The 25,849-nt window shown below is 51.6% G+C and overlaps 2 protein-coding genes across 2 annotated transcripts in view; one reads left to right on the top strand and one right to left on the bottom strand.

Annotated features, from left to right (window-relative positions):
* Window positions 1-20,094, bottom strand: part of RABL3 (RAB, member of RAS oncogene family like 3) — a 36,486-nt gene extending 16,392 nt beyond the window's left edge. Inside the window, exons 1-5 of the mRNA XM_040339199.1 lie at window positions 19,991-20,094; window positions 16,400-16,491; window positions 9,582-9,711; window positions 7,032-7,146; window positions 1,141-1,291 (exon numbers count right to left, since the gene is read on the bottom strand). Of these exons, the coding sequence (XP_040195133.1) occupies window positions 1,141-1,291; window positions 7,032-7,146; window positions 9,582-9,711; window positions 16,400-16,491; window positions 19,991-20,036 (534 nt within the window). The 5' untranslated portion in view covers window positions 20,037-20,094. The remainder of the gene's footprint in view (window positions 1-1,140; window positions 1,292-7,031; window positions 7,147-9,581; window positions 9,712-16,399; window positions 16,492-19,990) is intronic.
* A 227-nt stretch (window positions 20,095-20,321) lies between these two features.
* GTF2E1 (general transcription factor IIE subunit 1) overlaps window positions 20,322-25,849 on the top strand; it is a 36,043-nt gene continuing 30,515 nt past the window's right edge. The window contains exons 1-2 of the mRNA XM_040339198.1: window positions 20,322-20,433; window positions 22,044-22,497. Of these exons, the coding sequence (XP_040195132.1) occupies window positions 22,050-22,497 (448 nt within the window). The 5' untranslated portion in view covers window positions 20,322-20,433; window positions 22,044-22,049. The remainder of the gene's footprint in view (window positions 20,434-22,043; window positions 22,498-25,849) is intronic.

The following is a 25,849-nucleotide window of genomic DNA, read 5'->3' as shown; positions in this document are numbered from 1 at the left end:
GAGCACTGGGGGGGAGCTAAAGAGCACTGGGGGGGGCTGGAGAGCACTGGGGGGGGGAAGATGAAGAGCACTGGGGGGGGGCTGAAGAGCACTGGGGGGGGGAGAGCTGGAAAGCACTAGGGGGGGGAGCTGGAAAGCACTGGGGGGGGGAGGGGAGCTGGAAAGCACTGGGGGGAGAGCTGGAAAGCACTGGGGGGGGGGGGGAGCTGGAAAGCACTGGGGGGGGGGAGCTGGAAAGCACTGGGGGGGAGAGCTGGAAAGCACTGGGGGGGGGGGGAGAGCTGGAAAGCACTGGGGGGGGGGAGAGCTGGAAAGCACTGGGGAGGAGAGCTGGAGAGCACTGGGGGGGGGGGGCACTGGGGGGGGGAGCTGGAAAGCACTGGGGAGGAGAGCTGGAGAGCACTGGGGGGGGGGGGGGGCTGGAGAGCATTGGGGGCTGAAGAGCACAGGAGGGGGCAGCAGAAAGAAGCTGTATTGGGAGGAGCGGCTGCAGCCTCTGAATGCCTGCGAGAGGGAGAAGAGGAGAAGCGGGCTTTAAGAGGCTGCAGGAGGAAAATTAAGAGATTGATTATAATGTATGAGCCACTCCTCATATCCAGGTGCACAGGGAGTCACACTCACGTTCTCTCTGGTCCGGCGTTTGCTCCAGCTCCTCCCTCTTCATGGTCACAGGTCAGCTGACCTGTAGTTTCAGCCCCCTGACCCAATGGTTGAACTGGCGGCCAGCCAGGGAGAGACTGGGTAACAGGCGCAGGCTCAAGGAGCAGCCCAGTTGCCTTGGGCCGCACAAAGACATGCGGCCCGGTGTGCCATATGGCCAGTCCCTGCCTGTTTACTGACCCCTTCCTTTTCTGAATGAACACAGTGAGTGATCAGTGGTTTCAGCAGCTCCTTACTGCCAGCTAAACTTTATTGTTCTGGACAATAGTACCAAAGGTCTTTCCAGACCCTCTTCAGAAAGTGTTTTACTCATGGAGTTCTCTATGACTACGCCCTCCCTGGGTGGAACGGAGAGAAGCTGGTCCCTGCGTAACAGATGACTCCTATTCGGCACTTACTGGACAGATTACAGGCTTGTGATCGTTGGCTTCTCCTTCATAGCCTGCTATTCGATTCCAAAAAGAGTAGGAAATCACTCACCAGATTCATCTCTTCGGCATTGAAATCTTCCGCCAGGAACGCGGTGCGGATCAGGACCTCGGTGCGCTTGGCCTCCGGGATCTGGTCCAGTTTAGTCCCGGTGACCAGCAGGGGGATCTGGTTATCGGCAAAATTTTCCCGGTCATAGTCCCTGCGGGTGAGATGAAAATGTCAATGTTCAACCGCCAATTTTTTTTAGAGGGGTAGAGTGGGGGAGGGGTTGGAACCTCTGTCAGGTTGTTTTAATTTTTAGTAGTGCAGGGAAAACCTTGTTATTGGACACTATTTTTGTCATCCATAGAGAGTGTTGTAGACACTCATAAGAGAACCACCAAATGTTAGTTGCAACTAGTGACAGATTAATGTACCCATTGGAAACAGGTACATTAATTTGTTGCATGGTGGGGGAGAGGGGTTTGCACCGAAGCCTGAGAGTCCATTCTGGAAGCTCCATCCTCATTCGTTGCTAGGACACTCTCGGCTACGTAGCATCATTGGTTGCTACTATGCTCTTGGCTGTCCAAACTGGGCAGTTCATCCTCATTCCTGGGGCAGCACATCGTCAGTGGCTGCTAGCTGCCGCTGGCTGCTGGGAGGGTATTTAGGGCCCTCCGTTAAATACCCTTAATGCATTCCTGTACCTAGGAATAGGTGCATGGGTCAGGAAAGGTATTTGTATTTAAAATCCCTTATGGTGGTCTGTGCTGTGACTTATTGACAGCTACCTTGCTAGAGTGCTTAGCGTGACTTGTTGTCGGGACCTGAATCACCTGCTGATGGCAGGTTGGAGTTTCGGGGTCCACCAGTGGGTGTCTACCAGCAGATCCCAGTAATTAGTTTCTACCTAAGCACACTAGCAAGGTAGCTGTCAAGAAGTCACAGGACCATCCACCGTAAAGGAAGGAGATAAAATAACTTTCCTGACCCACGTATTTAGGTTCTAGATATAGGACCTAAATACCCTCCCAGCAGCCAGTAGTAATCAGTTTCCACCTGATGCTGGCTGCTGGGAGGGTATTTAGGTCCTTCGCTAAATACCCTCCATGTATTCCTTACGGCGGACGGTGCTGTGACTTCTTGACAGCTACCTTGCTAGTGTGCTTAGCCTGGCTTGTTGTCAGGATCTGGATCACCTACTGGTGGCACTGTGCTTTCCACAGTGGAAGGCTGGATTTCCAGTGTCCACCAGCGGGTGTTTCCCAGCAGCCAGCAATAATCAGTTTCCACCTGATGCTGGATGCTGGGAGGGTATTTAGGTCCTCTGCTAAATAACCTCCATGCATGGGTCAGGAAAGGTATTTAAACTCCTTTCCTTATGGTGGCCGGTGCTGTGACTTATTGACAGCTACCTTGCTAGAGTGCTTAGCCTGACTTGCTGTCACTACCTGGATCACCTGATGGTGGCACTGTGCTTCCCAGGAGTGGAAAGTTGGGAGTTTAGAGGTCAAACCAGCGGGTGTTTCCCAGCAGTTTCCACTTGATGTTGGCGGCTGGGAGGGTATTTAGTTCATCCTCAATCCTAGGGCCACACATCGTCAGTGGCTGCTAGGACACATTTTTTAGCTATATCGGGTTATTGGTTTCTAAGATGCAGGTGGCATCACAGCGTCATTCCTTTCTAGGATGCTGTTGGTTGCATAGCATCATCGGTTGCTAGGACACTGCCAGCTGTATAGCATCACTGGTTCCTAGGATGCTCTTGGCTGTCTATACTGGACACTCCATCCTCAGTGCCTGTTTATCCCTGGGGCCCACACAATATTAGTGTTTGCTAGGATGCTGTTGGTTAGGCAGCATCATTGGCTGCTAAAAAGCTGACAGCTGCACAGCATAACTGGTTGCTAGGATGCTCTTGCCTGTCCATACTGGACATTCCATCCTTTGTGAATGTTCATTTTTCTTGGGGGGGGGGCAGCATCAGTTGTTACTAGGACTCTGTTGACTACACCATGACATAGGTAGCTGGGATGCTGTCAGTTGCAGAGTATCATTGGTTGCTAGGACACTGTTGGCTGCACAGCATTACAGGTTGCTAGGACGCTGTTGGCTGCACAGCGTTACTGGTTGCTAGGACACTATTGGCTGCACAGTGTTACTGGTTGCTAGGATGCTGTTGGCTGCACAGTGTTACTGGTTGCTAGGACGCTGTTGGCTGCACAGCGTTACTGGTTGCTAGGACGCTGTTGGCTGCACAGCGTTACTGGTTGCTAGGACGCGGTTGGCTGCACAACATTATTGGTTGCTAGGATGCTGTTGGCTGCACAGCATTATTGGTTGCTAGGATGCTGGTGGCTGAACAGTATCATTGGTTGCTAGGATGCCGTCAATAGTGTAGTAGTAACCAGTGACAGGTGTGTTTTGCTGGTAGGAGTGGCGCATACAAACATGCCCTGCTCTTCACTACATAGCACCGCTCTAAGCACTCTGGCCTGTCTCTGTATGCCAGCTTATCTACAAACTGGTAGTAATTCTTGAATCTGTCGCAAGTCGTAATACCACATTGTGAATGGGGTGAAAATAAGAACTACCTGAATCTGTTGTGCATATCAGCGCTGGGCCTTTGAATTTGTGAATGCCACCAGAAAAAAAATGGCCTATTATACGAGCTGGCCGTTTTCTCTGACGCGCGGTCCATAAGCGATTTTACTATCTTAAAACCCTCAATACGTCTACCGGATGGAAGGCTATACGTCATTACCCAGTAAATCTGAAGCTGAATATCAGATATGTTTCTATTAAGTTCTTCTGCAACATACGGACTTTTCACTTCCCCAACATAATTATATCTATGAACGGATCACGCCTCTTGCTGGTACATCGGATGGCAGACACATGTATATTTCTGATGAGACGCTGCCTTCTGCACAAGGAATCATGCTGCCATCCACATGACGTGTATAAGTTTCCCATTTCGGAGCAATGTCACACTATATGGTCTATACTCGTCTACAGTGTGTCAGTTTATCACATGTAATACGTATGTGAGGAGTTATTAGTTGGGGTGAGTCAACCTTCCATCATTATAGCATGCCGGACAACAATTTACAAATAATGGGCCAGATTCTCGTACAGCGGCGTATCTATAGGCGGGCGTAACGTATCCGATTTATGTTACGCCTCCGCAAATTAGACGGGCAAGTGCAGTATTCTCAAAGCACTTGCTCCGTAAGTTGCGGCGGCGTAGCGTCTAGATATAGGACCTAAATACCCTCCCAGCAGCCAGTAGTAATCAGTTTCCACCTGATGCTGGGAGGGTATTTAGGTCCTTTGCGAAATACCCTCCATGTATTCCTGTACCTATGGATAGGTGCGTGGGTCAGGAAAGGTATTTTATCTAGCTTCCCTTCTTGACAGCTACCTTGCTAGTGTGCCTAGCCTGGCTTGTTGTCAGGATCTGGATCACCTACTGATGGCACTGTGCTTTCCACAGTGGAAAGCTGGAGTTGCAGTGTCCACCAGCGGGTGTCTCCCAGCAGCCAGCAATAATCAGTTTTCACCTGATGCTGGATGCTGGGAGGGTATTTAGGTCCTCTGCTAAATACCCTCCATGCATTCCTGTACCTAGGAATGGGTGCATGGGTCAGGAAAGGTATGTGTATTTAAAAGCCTTCCCTTATGGTGGCCGATGCTGCAACTTCTTGACAGCTACATTGCTAGTGTGCTTAGCTTGACTTGTCAGGACCTGGATCACCTGCTGGTGGCACCGTGCTTTCCACAGGGGAAAGCTGGAGTTCCAGTGTTCACCAGCGGGTGTCAACCAGCAGTAATCATTTTCCCCCTAATGCTGGCTGCTGCGAGGGTATTTAGGTCCTCCACTAAATACTCTCAATGCACCTAGGGATGGGTGCGCGAGTCAGAAAAGGTATTTCAACTCCTTCCATTATGGTGGCCTGTGCTGTGACTTCTTGACAGCTACCTTGCTAGAGTGCTTAGCCTGACTTGTTGTCATGACCTGGATCACCTGCTGGTGGCACTGTGCTTCCCAGAGTAAAAGGTTGTAGTTCCAGTGTCCACCAGCAGGTATCTAGTGGTGTCCACCAGCAGCCAACACATCCCAGTACAGGCGTTCCCCGGGTTACAAACATCCGACGTACAAACGACTCCTACTTACAACCGGAGGGAGACAACAGGAAGTGAGAGAAAATCTACCCCTAGGTAGGGAAATTCACTCCTGTAAGAGTTATCATTGGAAAAATGTGTCTCCACCGAAGCTTTATCACCAAGCCTTGTTTCCACAACACCCCAAAATGTTCAAAATCCAATTGTCATAGGGACAGAAAGTGAGATGAAATCATCTGAACAGGGGCACAGACAGCAAAACAAATGATACAGGGGTGTTAACCCTCCCTTATGCTATCCAAAATAAAATAAAACATTTATTTTTTTGGCTTAGAAAATGTACCTGTTCCAACACAAATTCGACTTAAGAACAAATCGACAGACCCCATCTCTTGTTTGTAACCCAGAGACTGCCTGTAATTAGTTTCCACCTGATGCTGGCTGCTGGGAGGGTATTTAGGTCCTCCGCTAACTACTCACAATGCATTCCCGTACCTAGGGATGGGTGCGCGAGTCAGAAAAGGTATTTCAACTCCTTCCATTATGGTGGCCTGTACTGTGACTTCTTGACAGCTACCTTGCTAGAGTGCTTAGCCTGACTTGTTGTCAGGACCTGGATCACCTGCTGATGGCACTGTGCTTCCCAGAGTGGAAGGTTGGAGTTCTGGGGTCCACCAGTGTGTGTCTACCAGCAGCCAGCAGATCCCAGTAATTAGTTTCCACCTAATGCTGGCTGCTGGGAGGGTATTTAGGTCCTCTGCTAAATAACCTCCATACATTCCTGTACCTAGGGATGGGTTAGGAAAGGAATTTAACCTCCTTTCCTTATGGTGGCTGGAGCTGTCACTTCTTGACAGCTACCTTGCTAGAATGCTTAGCCTGACTAGTTGTCAGGATCTGGATCACCTGCTGGTGGCACTGTGCTTCCCAGAGTGGAACGTTGGAGTTCTGGGATCCACCAGTGGGTGTCTACCAGCAGCCGTCAGATCCCATTAAGTAGTTTCCACCCAATGCTGGCTGCTGGGAGAGTATTTAGGTCCTCCGCTACTCGTGCCTCTCGCTTCAGTGTTTCGCTTGATAACAGAAACTGCTAGCCATTATCCTGCCCCTGCCCTGTGCCCTGCTGCCTTGTTTCTGGTTCCAGTTTTGGATCCCCTTCCCAACTACTCCCTGCACCTCCAGTTTTCTCCTGCTATTCTGTGTATATATTGTAAATAGTTAGTTGTTAGTTAGGTTGATTAGTCAAGTATCCTGTCACTGGGTTTTTGCATAAACAGTCTGGTCCCAGTTTCCTAAGTGTAGCTACACAGATTTTGCCTTCCCTGCTGCTGAATTCAGACTCTTGTATCAGCCTGCCGGCGTTTCCTATCCCTATTCCTATGCCTGTTATTGACTATCCTTGCCTGCCGACGGCCTCAACCAGAATCTGACCAATCTGCCTGTTACCATTCATCGCAGCCCAATAGCCATCAGTGGGGTGATCCCTAGGGCCGCAACATGGTGGCAATTTTTCAGAAAGCAACCTGGTGGCCACAAGGGTAACCGGCCCATCGCCCCCTGTAGGGTGCCATGGTAAAGACCAAGGTGCCATTTAGACTCTGCGCTTTAGGTGAGCCCATGTTACCTGGCAGAAGTAATGTCGTAACTGCAGGCTTTCATTGGTTGCTAAAAAAAAGCCCCTGCTGGATAGCCAAACATCAGAGTTTAAGAACTCTCCAGCGTTGATCAGAGTTTTGGGTGGACTCCGGTCTGCAAACTCTGGATGTGTCATGTTGGGGGTTGGGATAGAAAATAAGATATCGCAGGTCTGGTAGTACGGGGGGAATACTCACCCACCAGTCACCAGCACACCCGTCGGCTGTAGATCTTTGTTGAGAGACTCCAGCAGCCAGCGGTGCAGATTCTGAGATGACTTCTTGTTGGTGAGATCATGGACGAGGAGGATACCTGAAACCACATAATTAAAGCTGAAATTTAGGGCCTGGCCAGTACACAATCTGCACGGCCTCTTTTTTTATTTTCTATTTATTTTTCTCCTACTTTTTGTTACTACTTTTTTTTTTTCTCACTAAGATGAAGGGTGCGAGTCCACGGGCTTACCGTGACATCCAAAGTCTCTCTTTGAGAGAGCTCCTTGGCCAAGTATTCAATAGATGTGTCAGGGAAGTCGTCTGCAGGGTACAGCTGACGCTCTCAGGCGCACACCAGTGCGCAGGCGCCAACAAAGAATAGACAGAACAGCCATGGGCGCAGTGAACGCACATGCGCGAGCGCGCACCTGTCACCAGAACTGGCGCCAGGCGGCCTATTTAAACTTGGCTTCAGCACTGGCTAATTGCTGCTTGGTCTACAGCGTTTACCTGAAATCCTGATACCTGTGTTGACACCTGATACCTTTCCGGCTTACTCCCGGACCATGCTCCTGGCTGCTGCTTGTACCCGATCTGCCTGTCTGTTGCCAAAGCCTCCCTGTGACCCGACTACGCTCCTGCCTGCTGTTATACCTGATCCACCCGTCTGTTGTCTACCCGGCTCATCTGACCCTGCTTCCTGTCGCGCATCCCAGCCTGTCATCTGCCAAGTCTGCCAGCCTGTCTGCCACCTCATCCGCCTGCTACCAGCCAAGTCCGGCTTCCTGCCTGCGAGTTCCTGACTACTACCTGCACAGAGTTCGGGACCGATCCTAGGCACTCTTACCCCGCCGTGCTCCAGCGCCAGCTGTCTCACCATTAGCTGCCCTCGAGCCGGAGCTGTACAGGAGGCCTTCCTCTACACGTCAGGCTCACCAGGGGCGGACTGACCATTCAGGCACTGCCCGAGGGCCCCATCAGGGTTGCCAGCCTCAGTAAAACCAGGGACAGTATGTAAAAATCAGTGTTTTTTTAAAAAAAATCACAAGATTATAGCTGCCCCTTCAGTGTGTGTATGTGTATTATGTGTGTATGTATACTGTGTGTGTGTATATTGTGTGTCTATACTGTGTATGTATACTGTATGTGTGTGTTTATACTGTGTCTGTGTATATTGTATGTGTGTATGTATACTGTGTGTCTGTGTGTGTATACCGTGTATGTATACTGTAGGTGTATATACCGTGTATGTATACTGTATGTGTGTGTGTGTGTATACTGTGTATGTACTGTGTGCGTATACTGTATATATGTGTGTATACCGTGTATGTATACTGTATGTGTGTGTGTATACTGTGTATGTGTACTGTATGTATGTATGTGTGTGTACTGTGTGTGTATACCGTGTATGTATACTGTATGTGTGTGTGTGTATACTGTATGTGTGTGTGTGTGTATACTGTGTATGTATACTGTATGTGTGTGTATGTATACTGTATGTGTATACTGTGTGTCTGTGTGTGTATGTATACTGTATGTGTATGTATACTGTATGTGTGTACTGTGTGTGTATACCGTGTATGTATACTGTATGTGTGTATGTATGTATACTGTATGTGTGTGTGTGTATATACTGTGTATGTATACTGTATGTGTATGTATACTGTATGTGTGTACTGTGTGTGTATACCGTGTATGTATACTGTATGTGTGTGTGTATGTATACTGTATGTGTGTGTGTGTATACTGTGTATGTATACTGTATGTGTATACTGTGTGTCTGTGTGTGTGTGTATGTATACTGTATGTGTGTACTGTGTGTGTATACCGTGTGTGTATACCGTATGTGTGTATGTATGTATACTGTATGTGTGTGTGTATACTGTGTGTATACTGTATGTGTGTGTGTGTATGTATACTGTATGTGTATACTGTGTGTGTATACTGTGTGTGTATACCGTGTATGTATACTGTATGTGTGTATGTATACTGTATGTCTGTGTGTGTGTATGTATACTGTATGTCTGTGTGTGTGTGTGTATGTATACTGTATGTGTGTGTATACTGTGTATGTATACTGTATGAGTCTATACTGTGTATGTATACTGTGTGTGTATACTGTGTGGCCCCATAATCTATTGCCTGGAGGCCCCATAATCTCCTGTTGCCCGGGGATCCCCATAATCTCCTATTGCCCGGGGGCCCCATGAGTTGTCAGTCCGCCCCTGGGGCTCACCCACCAGGTATGTGACAGGATGGCTTTGGCTGGCCTAGAAGAACAGGGTCTGCCAGGCCTTCTGGCTAGGCAGACCATTGTAAACCTTAGGAGCCTCGCGCCCCGAGGGATCAGGGTAGAGGTCCCACCTCTTTTGGGGGGGGTGGACTAAAAGCACACCTTCAAGTGCCCTTTATAGTGTGTGTTTCCCATGCACGTGTTTTGTTCACTTACAGGTTTTTTCCGTTTAGGTTTAAAAAAAAAATTTAAATTTAAAGTTAAATCCAGACTCGGTGAGGTTGTGTTAGAGGTCTCACCGTTGATGCCGTTGTAGAAGGCGGCTCTGGCCTTCTTTAAGCTGCTGGCGCTCCCGACCGATCCCCCAACGTCCCAAAGTTCGATGAAAAACGTCTTCTCCTCCGGGGTCCCCTCCTTGTATTCGTGGAGCTGGAATACAAATCAGGAGAGAAGAAGAACAGTCAGAACTGGAAGCTGTACCCAACAGCAGACGGTGAAGGAGTAGTCACCGGTATGGTCTGTGGTCTCCCTACAGCTGCCCCCCCCCTCCAGTACTGTCTTACCAATCCCAGTTCTGCACCGTGTATAGGCATGGAGGTGGCCATCTTGGTAGAGGCTTTGCTTCCTCATGTCAGAGCCTCCAGCAAGGAGAACAGCGAGCAGCACAGTGGTGGCATCGTCACATCTCATGAGACTAGGAGCCAGAGGCAGCGGTGCCTTAGATGATCTCACACTGCAGATATAAAGCTTTGAGGATACAGGAGAGCCTAGGCACAGGAAGTGCTATTTTCAGGAGGAGTTTAGGGATGGGTACTGCTTTGGCGCAAACGAACCTTGAAGTGGAACTTCATCCCCCAGGTCCTCTAAGGCTTTTTGCATGGCCGCTACCCTCTGCGATATACTGTAAATCACTTCTTTTTTTTTTTTAGAACCCCCGTACAGCAGGGCTGAAGTGTGAGAGGAAGAAGCAGCACAAGCAGCCAATCAGTTCATGTGCTCATGAGAAGCGTTCTGATAGAAAGAGAGAGCAGAGTGAGAGACACAAGGTCATCACTGTGCTGCTTCTCCTTTCACTGTCCAATCACAGGCTGGAGGTGGACCCAGGGTGATTTAGACCTAGAGGAAGTGAGATGAACGTTACTGACTATTAGACTGGGGACATCTAGTGGTAGAAAAAAAGGACTGCAAAGGAAGGGGGTTGAAAGTTTCTGGCCATTAGACTGGGGACATCTAGTGGCAGAAAACAAGTACTGCGGAGGAAGGGGGTTGAAGGATACTGACTATTAGAGATGGGCTCAGGCGTGTTCAGGATCCTAGGCCCAATCCACCTGCCCGATCCCACCAGGAAGCCGACTCTGCACACCGCTAATCACAAAAGGGACAGATTGTTTCCCGATCTGCAGCTGCACAGACTGGTAAATTTCTCGCTACCTGTGATTAGCGGTGTTAGCTTCCTGGCGGGATCGGGCAGGTGGGTTGGGACTAGGATCCTGAACACGCCTGAGCCTATAACTACTGGCTATTAGACTGGGGACATCTAGTGGCAGCAAACAAGTACTGCAGAGGAAGTGGGATGGAGGTTACTGGCTATTAGACTAAGGTCATCTAGTGGCAGAAAACAAGTACTGCAGCGGAAGTGGGATAAGGTTACTGGCTATTAGGCTGACGTCATCTAGTGGCAGAAAACAAGTACTGCAGCGGAAGGGGGATGAAGATTACTGGCTATTAGAGACGGGCTAAGGCGTGTTCAAGATCCTAGGCCCAACCCAAACACACCTGAGCCCATCCTGGCGGGATGTGGCAGGTGGGTTGGGACTAGGATCCTGAACACGCCTGAGCCCATCTCTACTGGCTATTAGGCTGGGGTCATCTAGTGGCAGAAAACAAGTACTGCAGCGGAAGTGGGATGAAGGTTACTGGCTATTAGACTGAGGACATCTAGTGGCAGAAAACAAGTACTGCAGGGGAAGTGGATTGGAGGTTTCTAGCTTTTAGACTGAGGACATCTAGTGGCAGAAAACAAGTACTGCAGAGGAAGTGGATTGGAAGTTACTGGCTATTAGACTGGGGACATCTAGTGGCAGAAAACAAGTACAGCAGAGGAAGGGAGATGAAGATTACTGGCTATTAGAGATGGGCTCAGGCGTGTTCAAGATCCTAGGCCCAACCCAAACACGCCTGAGTCCATCCTGGCGGGATCGGGCAGGTGGGTTGGGACTAGGATCCCAAACACGTCTGAGCCCATCTCTACTGGCTAATAGACTGGGAACATCTAGTGGCAGAAAACAAGTACTGCATCGGAAGTGGGATGAAGGTTACTGGCTATTAGACTGAGGACATCTAGTGGCAGATAAAAGTACATCAGATGAGATGGGTTGAAGGTTGCTGGCTATTAGACTGAGGACATCTAGTGGCAGAAAACAAGTACTGCAGAGGATGTGGATTGGAGGTTACTGGCTATTAGAGATGGACTCAGGGGTGTTCAAGATCCTAGGCCCAACCCAAACACGACTGAGCCCATCCTGGCGGGATCGGGAAGGTGGGTTGGGACTAGGATCCTGAACACGCCTGAGCCCATCTCTACTGGCTATTAGGCTGGGGTCATCTATTGGCAGAAAACAAGTACTGCAGAGGAAGTGGGTAAGGTGACTGGCTATTAGACTGAGGACATCTAGTGGCAGATAAAAAATACAAGTTAGGCTTACCGGTAACTTGTTTTCCAGAAGTCTTTCAGGACAGCACCTTGAGATATCATGATCCTCCCACTCCATCAGGAAACACCTTCTTTCATCCTTTTAAAAAGGAGGCCCCTCCTTGCACTCCTCAGTTGTTATAGAGAAAACCTCCGGCCCCGGCTGGAACACACAAGCATATATGTTAGTCACAGCATAGTACATCACAAACAACTAGGGCGGGTCGTTGCTGTCCTGAAAGACTTCTGGAAAACAAGTTACCGGTAAGCCTAACTTGTATTTTCCCGAGGCGTCTTTCAGGACAGCACCTTGAGAGGACCACAGAGACTTACTACCTTAGGGCGGGACGACAGCTTGTAGGACCTTCCTGCCAAAAGCCTGATCACTAGCTGAGGCGAGGTCCAACCTATAGTGTCGCACGAACGTGTGGAAACTTGACCACGTCGCTGCCCTGCAGATTTGCTCCGGCGTGGCACCAGCTCTTTCTGCCCAGGAAGTTGCGAGAGCTCTGGTCGAATGGGCACGGATACCTTCTGGCGGAGTCAGGCCTGACTGTAAATAAGCTTCCCTGATAGCCAGCTTCAGCCATCTAGCTAGTGTTCCCCTAGATGCCTGCTGACCCCTTTTGTTACCCCCAAAAAGGACAAATAAAGAATCCGAGCGTCTAAACGGGTTTGTTATGTCTAAATAATACAACAAGACCCGTTTGACATCCAACATATGAAAAAATAACTCTTTTTCACCCGAAGGGTTAGAACAAAAAGTGGGAAGTACAATGTCCTGTACACGATTACTGTTAGAAGCCACTTTGGGCAAAAACTTAGGGTCAGTTTTAAGCACTACCCTATCTGAGAATATACCTAAATAAGGCTCCTTCACTGACAGGGCCTGCAACTCGCTGATCCTACGTGCTGAGGTAATAGCGATTAAAAATAAAGTTTTAAAGGTAAGGTTCCTAACTGAAGCTTCCCCTAAGGGTTCAAAAGGCTTGCTTGCCAAAGATCTCAAGACCACTGAGAGTTCCCACTTTGGGAAACCCTTTAACCTTGGTGGTCTAGACCTCAAAAGAGATCTAAAAAATCTCACCACCAATGGTTCTATGGCTACAGATCTTTCCAAAAAAACTGAAAGTGCGGATACCTGTACCTTAAGGGTGCTAACAGCCAAGCCCTTATCAGCCCCCTCCTGTAAAAATTCCAGGATGGATTTTAGCTCCCTAGGGTCCTGACTCGAAGAGCTACACCAAGAGGAAAAAACTTTCCAAACCTTGGTGTAAATGGCTCGGGTTACTTTCTTCCTGCTGTTGAGTAAGGTGGAAACCAAGCGGTCGGAGAACCCCTTTCCACTCAGGATTTCCCTTTCAGAAGCCACGCGGTCAAGGACAGCCGTGCCACATCTGGGTGGGTAATTGGACCCTGAACTAGGAGGTCCTGCCTGAGGGGCAGGTGCCAGTAAGGCCTGGTTGACAAGGCTAGAAGCGTTGCAAACCATGCCCTCTTGGGCCAGAATGGGGCGATGAGAATGACTGGCACACTTTCTCTCTGAACTTTCCTCAGAACTAGGGGAATTAGCTGAAACGGGGGAAAGGCAAAGCAGAGGCGGAAATCCCAGGGATGCGACAGAGCGTCTACCCCTAGGGACCCATCCCCCCGACTCAGCGAAAAGTATTTTCCTACCTGGGAGTTCTCCCTCGAGGCAAATAAGTCTACCTCTGGGAGACCCCACCTGCTGGTGATCTCTGAGAAGACCTCCGCATTCAGGGACCACTCTGACTCCCGAATCTGGTGTCTGCTTAAGAAATCCGCCACCGTATTGAGGGACCCCTTTAGGTGTAGGGCTGACAAGGAGAGTAAATTGCTCTCTACCCAGGAGAGAATCTCTGTGGCCAGGGACAGAAGCGAAGGGCTTCTTGTACCCCCCTGCCTGTTCAAGTATGCTACTGTTGTAGCGTTGTCCGATAGGACCTGAACATGATGGCCTCTGAGACGTGGAGCAAACTCCACTAGTGCCAGGGCCACCGTCTTTAGTTCCCTCCAATTTGAGGAACGCAAGGCTTCCTCCCTTGACCACCTCCCCTGTGAAAATTTCTCTTCTAGGTGCGCTCCCCATCCCCAGGCGCTGGCATCCGTGGTGAGCCTTAGTCCCACGGGGAAGGACCACTCCAGACCCTCTGCAAGCACTCGCTGGTTTTTCCACCAGTAAAGGGATCTTACTACCCGGGCCGGAATTTTTACCCGGGTGTCCAGAGAACTGGTTTTCCGATCCCATGTCTTTAAAAGAAAAGCCTGCAGGGGCCTGAAATGTAACCTCGCCCATTGGACCGCCGGCATGGTGGAGGTCAAAATTCCTAGGGATGCCATTACCTGCCTGACCGTCAAAGACTGATGGGACTGAAGCAACCGAACAGTGTCCAAGACCTTGGATGCTTTTTCTGGGGGGAGAAAAATTCTCTGGTTCCGCGAATCCACCTGGTATCCCAGAAAACGAATCTTTTGAGAAGGAACCAGGGCGGATTTTTGAAGGTTTAAAATCCATCCTAGGGATTCCAAATGGGTTCGTGCCAGAGAAAGATCCCTCAACAATTTTTCCTCTGAGGGGGCAAAGAAGAGGAGGTCGTCCAAGTAAGGGATGACTGCTATTCCTTATAGCCGTAGCGGGGCTAAGGCTTCGGCCAGCACCTTTGTAAAGATCCGAGGTGATGATGACAGCCCGAAGGGGAGGGCCCAGTACTGGAAGTGCTGAACTTGACCCCCCATCTCTACCGCCAGTCTGAGAAACGTCTGGGACTGAGGGGAGATAGGTACATGAAGGTACGCATCCCTCAGGTCTATCGACGCCATGTAGCAATCTGGTGTCAGTAGATTCCGGATTGAGAATATTGAATCCATTTTAAATCTCCTGTACAGGACACATTTGTTTAAGGGTTTTAAATTTAATATCAGCCTGAACTTCCCCGTAGGTTTCCTTACTAGGAATACATGGGAATAGAACCCTCTGCCCTGTTCTACTAGGGGAACCCTGACCAATACCCCCTGCTGTTGGAGTTCCAACAACGAGGACTTTAGTGCAATGTACTTCACTGGATCCCTTGGGGCCTGGGTGACCAGAAATCTCTTTGGCGGGGTTTCTGAGAATTCTATAGCGTAACCCTGAGCTAGAGTGGTCAGTATGTACTGGTTGTTTGATACAGCTGACCACTGCGGAAGGAACCCCTGTAACCTCCCGCCTACCCTCAGGGTCGAGTCATTGCGGCTTATTGGCCGGCGCAGGAGGATGGAAAAGGACTCCCTTTCCTTTACCTTTCTGCGCTGCCCAGTTCCTTTTACCTTGTGGTCTTTTCCCCTTATCCTGCTGCCTTCCAACTTTCCCCCATTTTCTCCTTACAAGAAGGACATCTCTTTTTTTCAGGTTTGACCTAAAAAAAGGAACAGGGAGAGAAGAAAAAAATATATAGGGGGATCCAGCATGAGACCCGGTCTCAATAAACAAACATGACCCCCCCCTCACCTAGGTGCACTTAGGAACAAAAGGTGTCCACCCGTGCCCTGACAGGCCCCCATGCCACTGGAGGGAAAAAAGTGAAGAGACCGAGAGAGAAATCCCAAAAAGGAGAGAACCCTCACCCCTAGGGAAAAACAGACTTACGTTGCTGCTTCCCGCCGAGGTCCTGCTGGTGCCCGTGCCTGTCTCCACCGATGATGCATCTGCAGTCTCCATCGCAGGAATCGGCGTTCTCTGTGGCATCCACGGCGCTTCCCGGACTCCAATAGCGCCGCTGCGCCGGACCAGGAAGCGGAAGTAGGCTCCAGCGTCCGCCCTACCCCTCCTCCTGGCGCGCCGGAAATGACGCGCCTCTCCGGCGACCAGGCTACGCCAAAATGGCGACGCCCCGCAAAAAACGAGGCACCTCACGATCGCCGAAGGCTGGCTCCTCTGAGCACCGGGAGAGAGAGGAGCCCGACTACCATCACCGCCGCTCGGGTGGTACGGGAGAGCGGACAGTCCCTGAAAAAAAGGTAAGAGGAAAGGTCCGTTTTTTTTTTTCAGGCAGCACCTGAGATATCAGACCCTTCCCAAGAAGATGCTCCCTCCGGAGGAGGAAACACAAAAACTGAGGAGTGCAAGGAGGGGCCTCCTTTTTAAAAGGATGAAAGAAGGTGTTTCCTGATGGAGTGGGAGGATCATGATATCTCAAGGTGCTGTCCTGAAAGACGCCTCGGGAAATACTGCATGGGAACATCTCTGGAATAAAGGTGAATGTTGCAGCAAAAAAACGTTTTCCTTATTCATCTCTTTCTTTGGGATAATTCATTCAAATCTTTTTATTTTTAGCTGGAGTTCGGCTTTACAATGAGCACCTCGTTCCTCACGTCAGGACAAAACTCAAGCACGAGTGTAAAGGACTTGTCAGACGGGGGACTTACCCTCACATCCACCGAACAGCCGACAGTCCAGGACGGGTTCCCCAGCACCTGGTTCTGGCACAGCAGATGGACGAGGGAAGATTTCCCCACTCCTGGGAAGAGAGGAGATATTCAGTGTCTCTGTGGTCCTTGTAAGGAGGACCGGCAATAGATCAGGTTTGCAGAATTAATTCATGCAGTCCTTGTCGGGACTGATCACAGACTAACTAACTAATTAACTTGTGATACCTCACACTGCATTTTACCACCCACCTGCACCCTGCATCCATCACCCACCTACACCCTGCATCCACCACCCACCTGCACCCACCACCCACCTGCACCCTGCATCCATCACCCACCTGCACCCTGCATCCACCACCCACCTGCACCCTGCATCCACCACCCACCTGCACCCTGCATCCATCACCCACCTGCACCCACCACCCACCTGCATCCACCACCCACCTGCACCCTGCATCCACCACCCACCTGCACCCTGCATCCACCACCCACCTGCACCCTGCATCCACCACCCACCTGCACCCTGCATCCACCACCCACCTGCATCCACCACCCACCTGCACCCTGCATCCACCACCCACCTGCATCCACCACCCACCTGCATCCACCACCCACCTGCACCCTGCATCCACCACCCACCTGCACCCTGCATCCACCACCCACCTGCACCCACCTGCACCCTGCATCCACCTGCATCCACCACCCACCTGCACCCACTACCCACCTGCATCCACGAAACACCTGCACCCATCTGCACTCTGCACCTATCAGTGCCCACAAGTGCCACCTATCAGTGCCAGCCACCAGTCAGTGCCCAAAAGTGCCGCCCATCAGTGCCAGCCACCTGTCAGTGCCACCTATCAGTCCCCATCTGTTAAACTGTCACATGACATTGAAAAAAAAAGTATCGGTATCGGCGAGTACTTGAAAAAAAGTATCGGTACTTGTACTCAGTCCTAAAAAAGTGGTATTGGGACAACCCTACCAGTGACAAGTGATGGTATTTTGGTTACTGTAGGAACCGAGTACAAACAGGCCTTTGATAATAATGGCCCAGATTCAGTAAGCAATTGCGCCTGCGTAACCATAGTTACGCAGCGCAATTGCTGACTTGCGCCGGCGTAACGAGTTCTCCTGATTCAGAGAACTCTTTACGCCGACTGCAGCCTAAAATCTGCGTGGCATAAGGCTCTTATGCCAGGCAGATTTTAGGCTGCATTCTTGCGATGACCGCTAGGGGGCGCTCCCATTGTGGTCTGTGTATAGTATGCAAATTGCATACTTACGCCGATTCACAAGGTTGCGCGCCCCCTGCGTACGCAAGTTACGTCGTTTCCGTACGGCGTGTTTAGTGTAAGGCTGCCCCTTCTAATAGCAGGGGCAGCCAATGCTAAACTATACCCGGCGTTCCCGTGTCGCGACGTTCGAATTTTACGTTGTTTGCGTAAGTGAATCGCGAATGGCGCTGGACGCCATTCACGTTCACTTTGAAGCAAATGACGTCCGCCGACGTCATTTGCCGCAATGCACGTCTGGAAAGTTTCCCGACGGAGCATGCGCTCTACCCTTGGCGCGGGAGCGCGCCTAATTTAAATGATTCCCGCCCCCGGTGGGATCATTTACATTGCGCGCGCTTACGCCGGGCAATTTTGCCGGCGCACCCTCGCAATTTTGCCGGCGCACCCTCGCAATTTACGGAGCTACTGCTCCGTGAATCGAGGGCAGTGCAAAATATTTGCGGGGGCGTAGGGCAAAATCGTTGCCCTGCGCCTCCGCAAATAGAGCGCAATTCTTTCTGAATCTGGGCCAATGTGTAATAGTCCAGGCAAGGGACTGCCCACAGACTGACTCCAAATGATGGGACTGACTTTATACTAGTCCCTGATAAGGATGTGTTAAGGTCCCTGTAGTATTTAACTTTATATTCAGGCCCTAAACAATGTATTACAGTCCCTATGAGGACCAACGTTATATTAGTCCACAACAGTGTTGCATTACAGTCCCTGTAAGCAGTGGGTTATACAGTATCTCACAAAAGTAAGTACGCCCCTCACATTTGTGTAAGTATTTTCTTGTATCTTTTCATGTGACAACACTGAAGAAATGACACTTTGTATCTACAATGTTGTGTAGTGAGTGTACAGCTTGTATATCGGTGTAAATTTGCCGTCCCCTCAAAATAACTCAACACACAGCCATTAATGTCTAAACCACTGGCAACAAAAGTGAGTACACCCCTAAGTGAAAATGTCCAAATTGGACCCAATTAGCCATTTTCCCTCCCCGGTGTCATGTGACTCGTTAGTGTTACAAGGTCTCAGGTGTGATAAATTTGGTGTTATCGCTCTCACTCTCTCATACTGGTCACTGGAAGGACAACATGGCCTCTCATGGCAAAGAACTCTCTGAGGATCTGATATAAAGAATTGTGTCTCTACATAAAGATGGCCTGGGATATAAGAAGATCGCCAAGACCCTGAAACTGAGCTGCAGCACGGGGGCCGGGACCATCCAGCGGTACAACAGGACGGGTTCTCCTCCCCCGCCTCGCCATGGTCCACCAAAGAAGTTGAGGTCACGTGATCAGCGTCATATCCAGAGGTTGTCTTTGGGAAATAGACGTATGAGTGCTGCCAGCATTGCTGCAGAGGGTGAAGGGGGAGGGGTCAGCCTGTCAGTGCTCAGACCATACGCCGCACACTGCATCAAATTGGACGTCCCAGGAGGAAGCCTCTTCTAAAGATGATGCACAAGAAACAGTTTGCTGAAGACAAGCAGACTAAGGACATGGATTACTGGAACCACGTCCTGTGGTCTGATGAGACAAGATAAAGGTATTTGGTGTCAGATGGTGTCAGGCGTGTGTGGGGGAGGGGCCAGGTGAGGAGGACAAAGACAAGTGTGTCTTGTCTACAGTCAGGCATGGTGGGGGGAGGGTCATGGTCTGGGGCTGTATGAGTGCTGCCGACACTGGGGGGCTACAGATCATGGGGGAACCATGAATGCCAACATGTACTGTGACCTACTGAAGCAGAGCATGATCCCCTCCCTTCAGAGACTGGGCCGCAGGGTAGTATTCCAACATGATAACCACCCCAAACACACCTCCAAGATCACCACTGCCTTGCTAAAGAAGCTGAGGGTAAAGGTGATGGACTGGCCAAGCATGTCTCCAGACCTGAACCCTATTGATCATCTGTGGGACATCCTCAAACGGAAAGTGGAGGAGCGCAAGGTCTCCAACATCCACCAGCTCTGTGATGTCATCATGGGGGAGGGGAAGAGGACTCCAGTGGCAACCTGTGAAGCTCTGGTGACCTCCATGCCCAAGAGGGTTAAAAATAATGGCAGCCACACAAAATATTGAAACTTTGGGCCCAATTTGGACATTTTCACCTAGGGGTGTACTCACTTTTGAGAGATACTGTATATTAGTCCCTGATACCTTTGTGTGATGGTCTCTGTAAGGACTGGCTTTATATTAGTCCCTAATAATGATGTATTGTAGCCTCTGATCACAATACATGATGAGACTATATTAGTCCCTGTATATGGACTGACGGGTCGGGTCCCCCGGCGCCCCCTCACCTGAGTCCCCCAGTACCAGAACCTTCACCCTATCCAGAGCCGCCATGTCAGCCCGGCATCCCCGCCCCTCTCCCCGGATCTATCCTCCGTCGCTATGACAACCGCAGCCCCGTTGGCCTGTGATAGGCCAACAACTATCCCCGCCTCTGAGGCTGGGTGGGGCGCGGGACCGGAAGTGCGGCGCGTTGCGTTCCTCTTTGGAACGCATACCCCCGTAATCCGCTCTGGTGGTCAAAGTCTGGTGGCCCCCCCCAGGGAGGTGTCAGCGTTCGCCTCGCAGGAGGGAATCACACCGACATTTCCATGGGCAGACCTGACTTCAGAGTGCCGGGGATTGGATGCCCGCCCTCTTCCAAGATGGCGCCTGCTAGAATGACGTCACTGGTGTGCGCCGGGCGGTCAGGCAGAGCAGTGCGTTCAAAGAAGGAGACGCGGTGTGAGAGGTGAGTGCTGGGGAGGGATTCTTTAGTCACAGGGACCCCGAAATTACCTCCAGCTGACAGTGAACCCCAATGATGAGGAGAAGGCCTGAGCTGTGTCACTTTCCCTGGAGAAACTGCTGCTCCGGGCTCCCTCCAGGGTGAGACCGCAACAGCTTCTGTTTGATGGCCACCCCACCTACAGAACATAACCACCTCTCCTCGCAGGTGGCCGCTTTCCCCTCGCAGGTGGCCGCTTTCCCCTCGCAGGTGGCCGCTTTCCCCTCGCAGGTGGCCGCTTTCCCCTCGCAGATGGCGCTTTCCCCTCGGAGGTGCCCGCTTTCCCCTTGCAGGTGCCCGCTTTCCCCTCCCAGATGGCGCTTTCCCCTCCCAGATGGCGCTTTCCCCTCCCAGATGGCGCTTTCCCCTCGCAGGTGCCCGCTTTCCCCTCGCAGGTGCCCGCTTTCCCCTCGCAGGTGCCCGCTTTCCCCTCGCAGGCGCCGGCTTTTCCCCTCTCCCCACAGGCACCCACCCTTTTCCCCCTCTCCCCACAGGCACCCACCCTTTTCCCCTCTCCCCACAGGCACCCACCCTTTTCCCCCTCTCCCCACAGGCACCCACCCTTTTCCCCCTCTCCCCACAGGCACCCACCCTTTTCCCCCTCTCTCCCACAGGCACCCCACCCTTTTCCCCCTCTCCCCACAGGCACCCCCCTTTTCCCCCCTCTCCCCACAGGCACCCACCCTTTTCCCCCCTCTCCCCACAGGCACCCACCCTTTTCCCCCTCTCCCCACAGGCACCCACCCTTTTCCCCCTCTCCCCACAGGCACCCACCCTTTTCCCCCTCTCCCCACAGGCACCCACCCTTTTCCCCCTCTCCCCACAGGCACCCACCCTTTTCCCCCTCTCCCCACAGGCACCCACCTTTTTCTACCTACCCCCCCTTCTCCTGCAGGTACCCACATCCCCCCCCCTCCTCTACCCCCCTACAGGTACCCGCTGTTCCCTACCTACTCCAAGGTGCGTTTGGAGACACAGAGGTACTTGGAGACATGGGGGAGCACAGGGGGCGCTGATGAGCAGGGTGCACTTTGAGACAGGGGGCGCCATCCCTTGTGACACCAGAGAATGAATGCGAGGCAGCAGTTGTCACCATGACAGGATTATCTCCTTTTTTAGTAGGAGTATCTCTGTAGGAGAAATGGGCCATCACTTCCTGTACTTACAGGAAGTAAGAGGAAATCTCCCCATTTTGGACCATGGTGGCAGTAACAGCTGGACAGAGATTCCACCCCCCCCCCCCCCCCAATACCTGCACCCTGCCAATAGGCGGGTGCAGGTATTACCCCCATCATGGGGCCCCATCAGGTCAGTAGGGAGCCTCGGCCCCAGTGCTGCCTCATTCCATACTGCCTCCAAGCATAACTCCGCCTCCCTCCATGTTTCAATGGTAGTGGAGGAGGTATATGCCTCATTGGATGCTTCACAGCCTGGTGGTCCTCTCTGGTAGGCTGTTCAGGGCCCAATGGCAGCCCTGCCTTCCCCGCTCCATGTTGGGCTTTCTAAACACATTCATGGCGATGCGTGTTTCCAGTTTTTCTCATTCAGTTCCCTTTTCTCTGCTTGTATTTCAGAAGACAATGGCGAACGCCGGAGTTGTGACGGAAGTCCCCGCGGTGCTGAAGCGCCTGGCTAAGTACGTGGTGCGCGGCTTCTACGGGCTGGAGCACGCGCTGGCCCTGGACATCCTCATCCGGAACCCCTGCGTGAAAGAGGAGGACATGCTGGAGCTCCTGAAATTCGACCGCAAACAGCTCCGCGCCGTCATTAACACCCTGAAGATGGACAAGTTCATCAAATGCCGCATGCGGGTGGAGACCGCCTTCGACGGCAAGACCACGAGGCACAACTACTACTTCATCAACTACAGACTGCTGGTCAACGTGGTGAAGTACAAGCTGGACCACATGAGGCGGAGGATCGAGACCGACGAGCGGGACTCCACCAACCGGGCGTCCTTCAAATGCCCCAACTGCTGCAGCACGTTCACCGACCTGGAGGCCAATCAGCTGTTTGAGGCAACATCAGGTACGGCATGTAATCCATGGACAGACTATTCCAGCAGGGAGGGTAGGTGGGTGGGAAGTCCAGAGATCTCCCTAGTATACCCCCCCCCAAGAGATGGACCAGACTGTCAGGTGACTTACCTGTCCGGTATCTGTCAGTTTTAGGTTGGTGGCCCCTTTCATTTCTTCCAAGGTCATGAACAATTTTTTGATTGAGCCTTTCTCAGCTGATGAACGACCGGTTCAGTCTAAGACTAGGATGATGTCATCAGTCTGCTGCAGGCAGTAGAAGGCATTTCCTAAGTCTCTTCTGCACCAGTGATCAGATTGCATTGTAACTTTGTAGGAGGAGCCCAGAGATCAGACTGTAACTTTGTAGGAGGAGCCCAGAGATCAGACTGTAACTTTGTAGGAGGAGCCCAGAGATCAGACTGTAACTTTGTAGGAGGAGCCCAGGGAGCAGACTGTAACATTGTAACTTTGTAGAGGGGGAGCCCAGAGATCAGACTGTAACATTGTAGGAGGAGCCCAGAGATCAGACTGTAACGTTGTAACTTTGTAGAGGGGGAGCCCAGAGATCAGACTGTAACTTTGTAGGAGGAGCCCAGAGATCAGACTTACTTTGTAGGAGGAGCCCAGAGATCAGACTAACTTTGTAGGAGGAGCCCAGAGATCAGACTAACTTTGTAGGAGGAGCCCAGGGATCAGACTGTAACTTTGTAGGAGGAGCCAAGGGATCAGACTGTAACTTTGTAGGAGGAGCCAAGGGATCAGACTGTAACTTTGTAGGAGGAGCCCAGGGATGAGACTGTAACTTTGTAGGAGGAGCCTAGGGATGAGACTGTAACTTTGTAGGAGGAGCCTAGGGATGAGACTGTAACTTTGTAGGAGGAGCCCAGGGATGAGACTGTAACTTTGTAGGAGGAGCCTAGGGATGAGACTGTAACTTTGTAGGAGGAGCCCAGAGATCAGACTAACTTTGTAGGGGGAGCCCAGAGATCAGACTGTAACTTTGTAGGAGGAGCCCAGAGATCAGACTGTAACTTTGTAGGAGGAGCCCAGGGATCAGACTAACTTTGTTGGAGGAGCCCAGGGATCAGACTGTAACTTTGTAGGAGGAGCCCAGAGATCAGACTGTAACTTTGTAGGAGGAGCCCAGGGATCAGACTGTAACTTTGTAGGAGGAGCCCAGGGATCAGACTGTAACTTTGTAGGAGGAGCCCAGGGATCAGACTGTAACTTTGTAGGAGGAGCCCAGGCATCAGACTGTAACTTTGTAGGAGGAGCCCAGGGATCAGACTGTAACTTTGTAGTAGGAGCCCAGGGATGAGACTGTAACTTTGTAGGAGGAGCCCAGGGATGAGACTGTAACTTTGTAGGAGGAGCCCAGGGATCAGACTGTAACTTTCTGCATAAAATGCACCTTCTGCCCTCACAACCATTTTAATCTTTTAATATAAAAAAATAATCTACCATAATGCGGCTGGGGTTTCCTCTTCAGGCCAGGCGTGTGCCTTTGAAGAACATCTGGGGCGCAGATATCCATGCAAGGTTACATAACCCGTTCCAAACAAACGCTTTGTGGTGCTGCAGAGAGTTCCCAGCAGGGGGCGCTCTCCACCTTGGCCTGGCCACCTTCCAGTAATGTGCAGAGACAGGTACTCATATAATCCCCGGATCTGTCCTCCCGCCGCTCACCCTCATTGGGTGGATGCCGTTTAATCAAACTCTCGCGAGCAGACGGAGCTTGTTGGACTAATATGCTCTAATGTCCCTTCCCCGCCAGATGGTCAGAGAAGAGCGCCATCAGGAGGACGAAGAGGGTCGGCCTGCCCGGGAGCTCCGTATTGCTCCCCCGGATAGGTCCCTCTCACTGGCCTAGCGGCCGAAATGGCGCACAAAGTAAAGTCCAGTCTCTGCCACAGACCTTCCTTTATGAGGAGACACTTTGGTCCGGAATCCCCTGCCGCAGGATTCAGCACCCGGAACTCTCCAGATTAACTTTTGTGGAACTTAAATCTGACAGGCGACCACCCTCGAGCCTCTCGGTGTACGGTGCGTCCTTCGATGAAGTTTCCAGGCCTTCTCCCAAGATACCAGCCTCTTGCATGGTCTCCTCCAGGATAGGTCCTCCCCTGGCTTCCTTCATCAAGTGGCTTCTTCCCTCCAGGACGGACAGCACAGGATCACCTTTGCCACGTGGGACGACAGACCCCCGTACAAATGGCGTCTGTCCCTTAGGTACCCCTCCCCAGCATGCACAGCGAGCAACCACTCCCACTGATTCGCTGCCGAGGGGGGACACTCAATACACCCTGACCTTGCTGCTGCCACCCTTGGCCTGGGGTGGTAATGACACCCCCCTCCAGGCGAACAATGGTGGATACTCCCAGGTGGAACAGAGGCTAAACTGCCCTTAATCAGCTCCTGCTCAACAGGAGCCGGGCGCTATATATATATAAAATTAGTGTGTGTATATGCAGTGGCGTCTGGTCCAAAAGGAGCGCCGCCCCCCCTAGTTTGCATGCGGCCCGCCGGACTAATGGCTTTCTATGAGGTCTGTCATTTTTTTTACAAGCACCTGATAAGAGCCTGAGCCTCTAGTTGGCTTGTAAAAGGTTGTCCTCAGGGCGCAGAGCACTGTGCCCCCAAAACCCTCCCACTCCCCTGCCCAAAGGTTTGTTTCAGTAATCATCGCTGATTGCCTGGGCAGAGTCCTAGGATACGCCTACTTAAAGTGGAGTTCCACCCAAAGTGGAACTTCCGCTTAATCCACTCCTGGGGGGGGGAGTGGGGGCTTCAGGAGGAGTGGGACTTCCTGTCCCACTTCCTCCTTCCACCGAGGGACCGCTGAGGCGATGCGTCATATCGCCTACGGCGGCCCCTCCCCTGTAGGCGATCGCCTGGGACACATGACAGGTCCCAGGCGATCGTCTGACCAATCGCAGTGCGCAGCGCCACTCACGCATGCGCAGTGAGTGCCCGGCTGTGAAGCCGAAAGCTGTCACGGCCGGGTGCTCACACTAAGAATGAAGACGCCGGCCGGAGAAGGGGGGGGGGGGGGGGAGCGTCGCTGGACCGTGGAGCAGGTGAGTGTCTGTTTATTAACCACTTGGGATCCGCACTATAGACGAAAGACTTCCACAGCGCGGCTCTCGGGTGCCGAGTGGACGTCCTCTCGTTGACATTCCCTGTGCGCGCCGCTGGGGGCGTGCAGAGGGGAAACAACGTGCCCGGCGCTGGGGAGCCGATGCGTGTGCCTGGCGGCCGCGATGTCCGCCAGGTACCCGCGATCGGCGGTGACAGCAGGGAGGTGGAGCTCTGTGTGTAATGTCAGGGAGAGAGGAGACCGATCTGTGTCTCTTGTACATAGG

This window comes from Rana temporaria, chromosome 2, assembly GCF_905171775.1.
Source record: "Rana temporaria chromosome 2, aRanTem1.1, whole genome shotgun sequence".
NCBI lineage: Eukaryota > Metazoa > Chordata > Amphibia > Anura > Ranidae > Rana > Rana temporaria.
The sequence above is the reverse complement of the archived record's forward strand: the minus strand, read 5'-3'. Positions and strand labels throughout refer to the sequence as shown.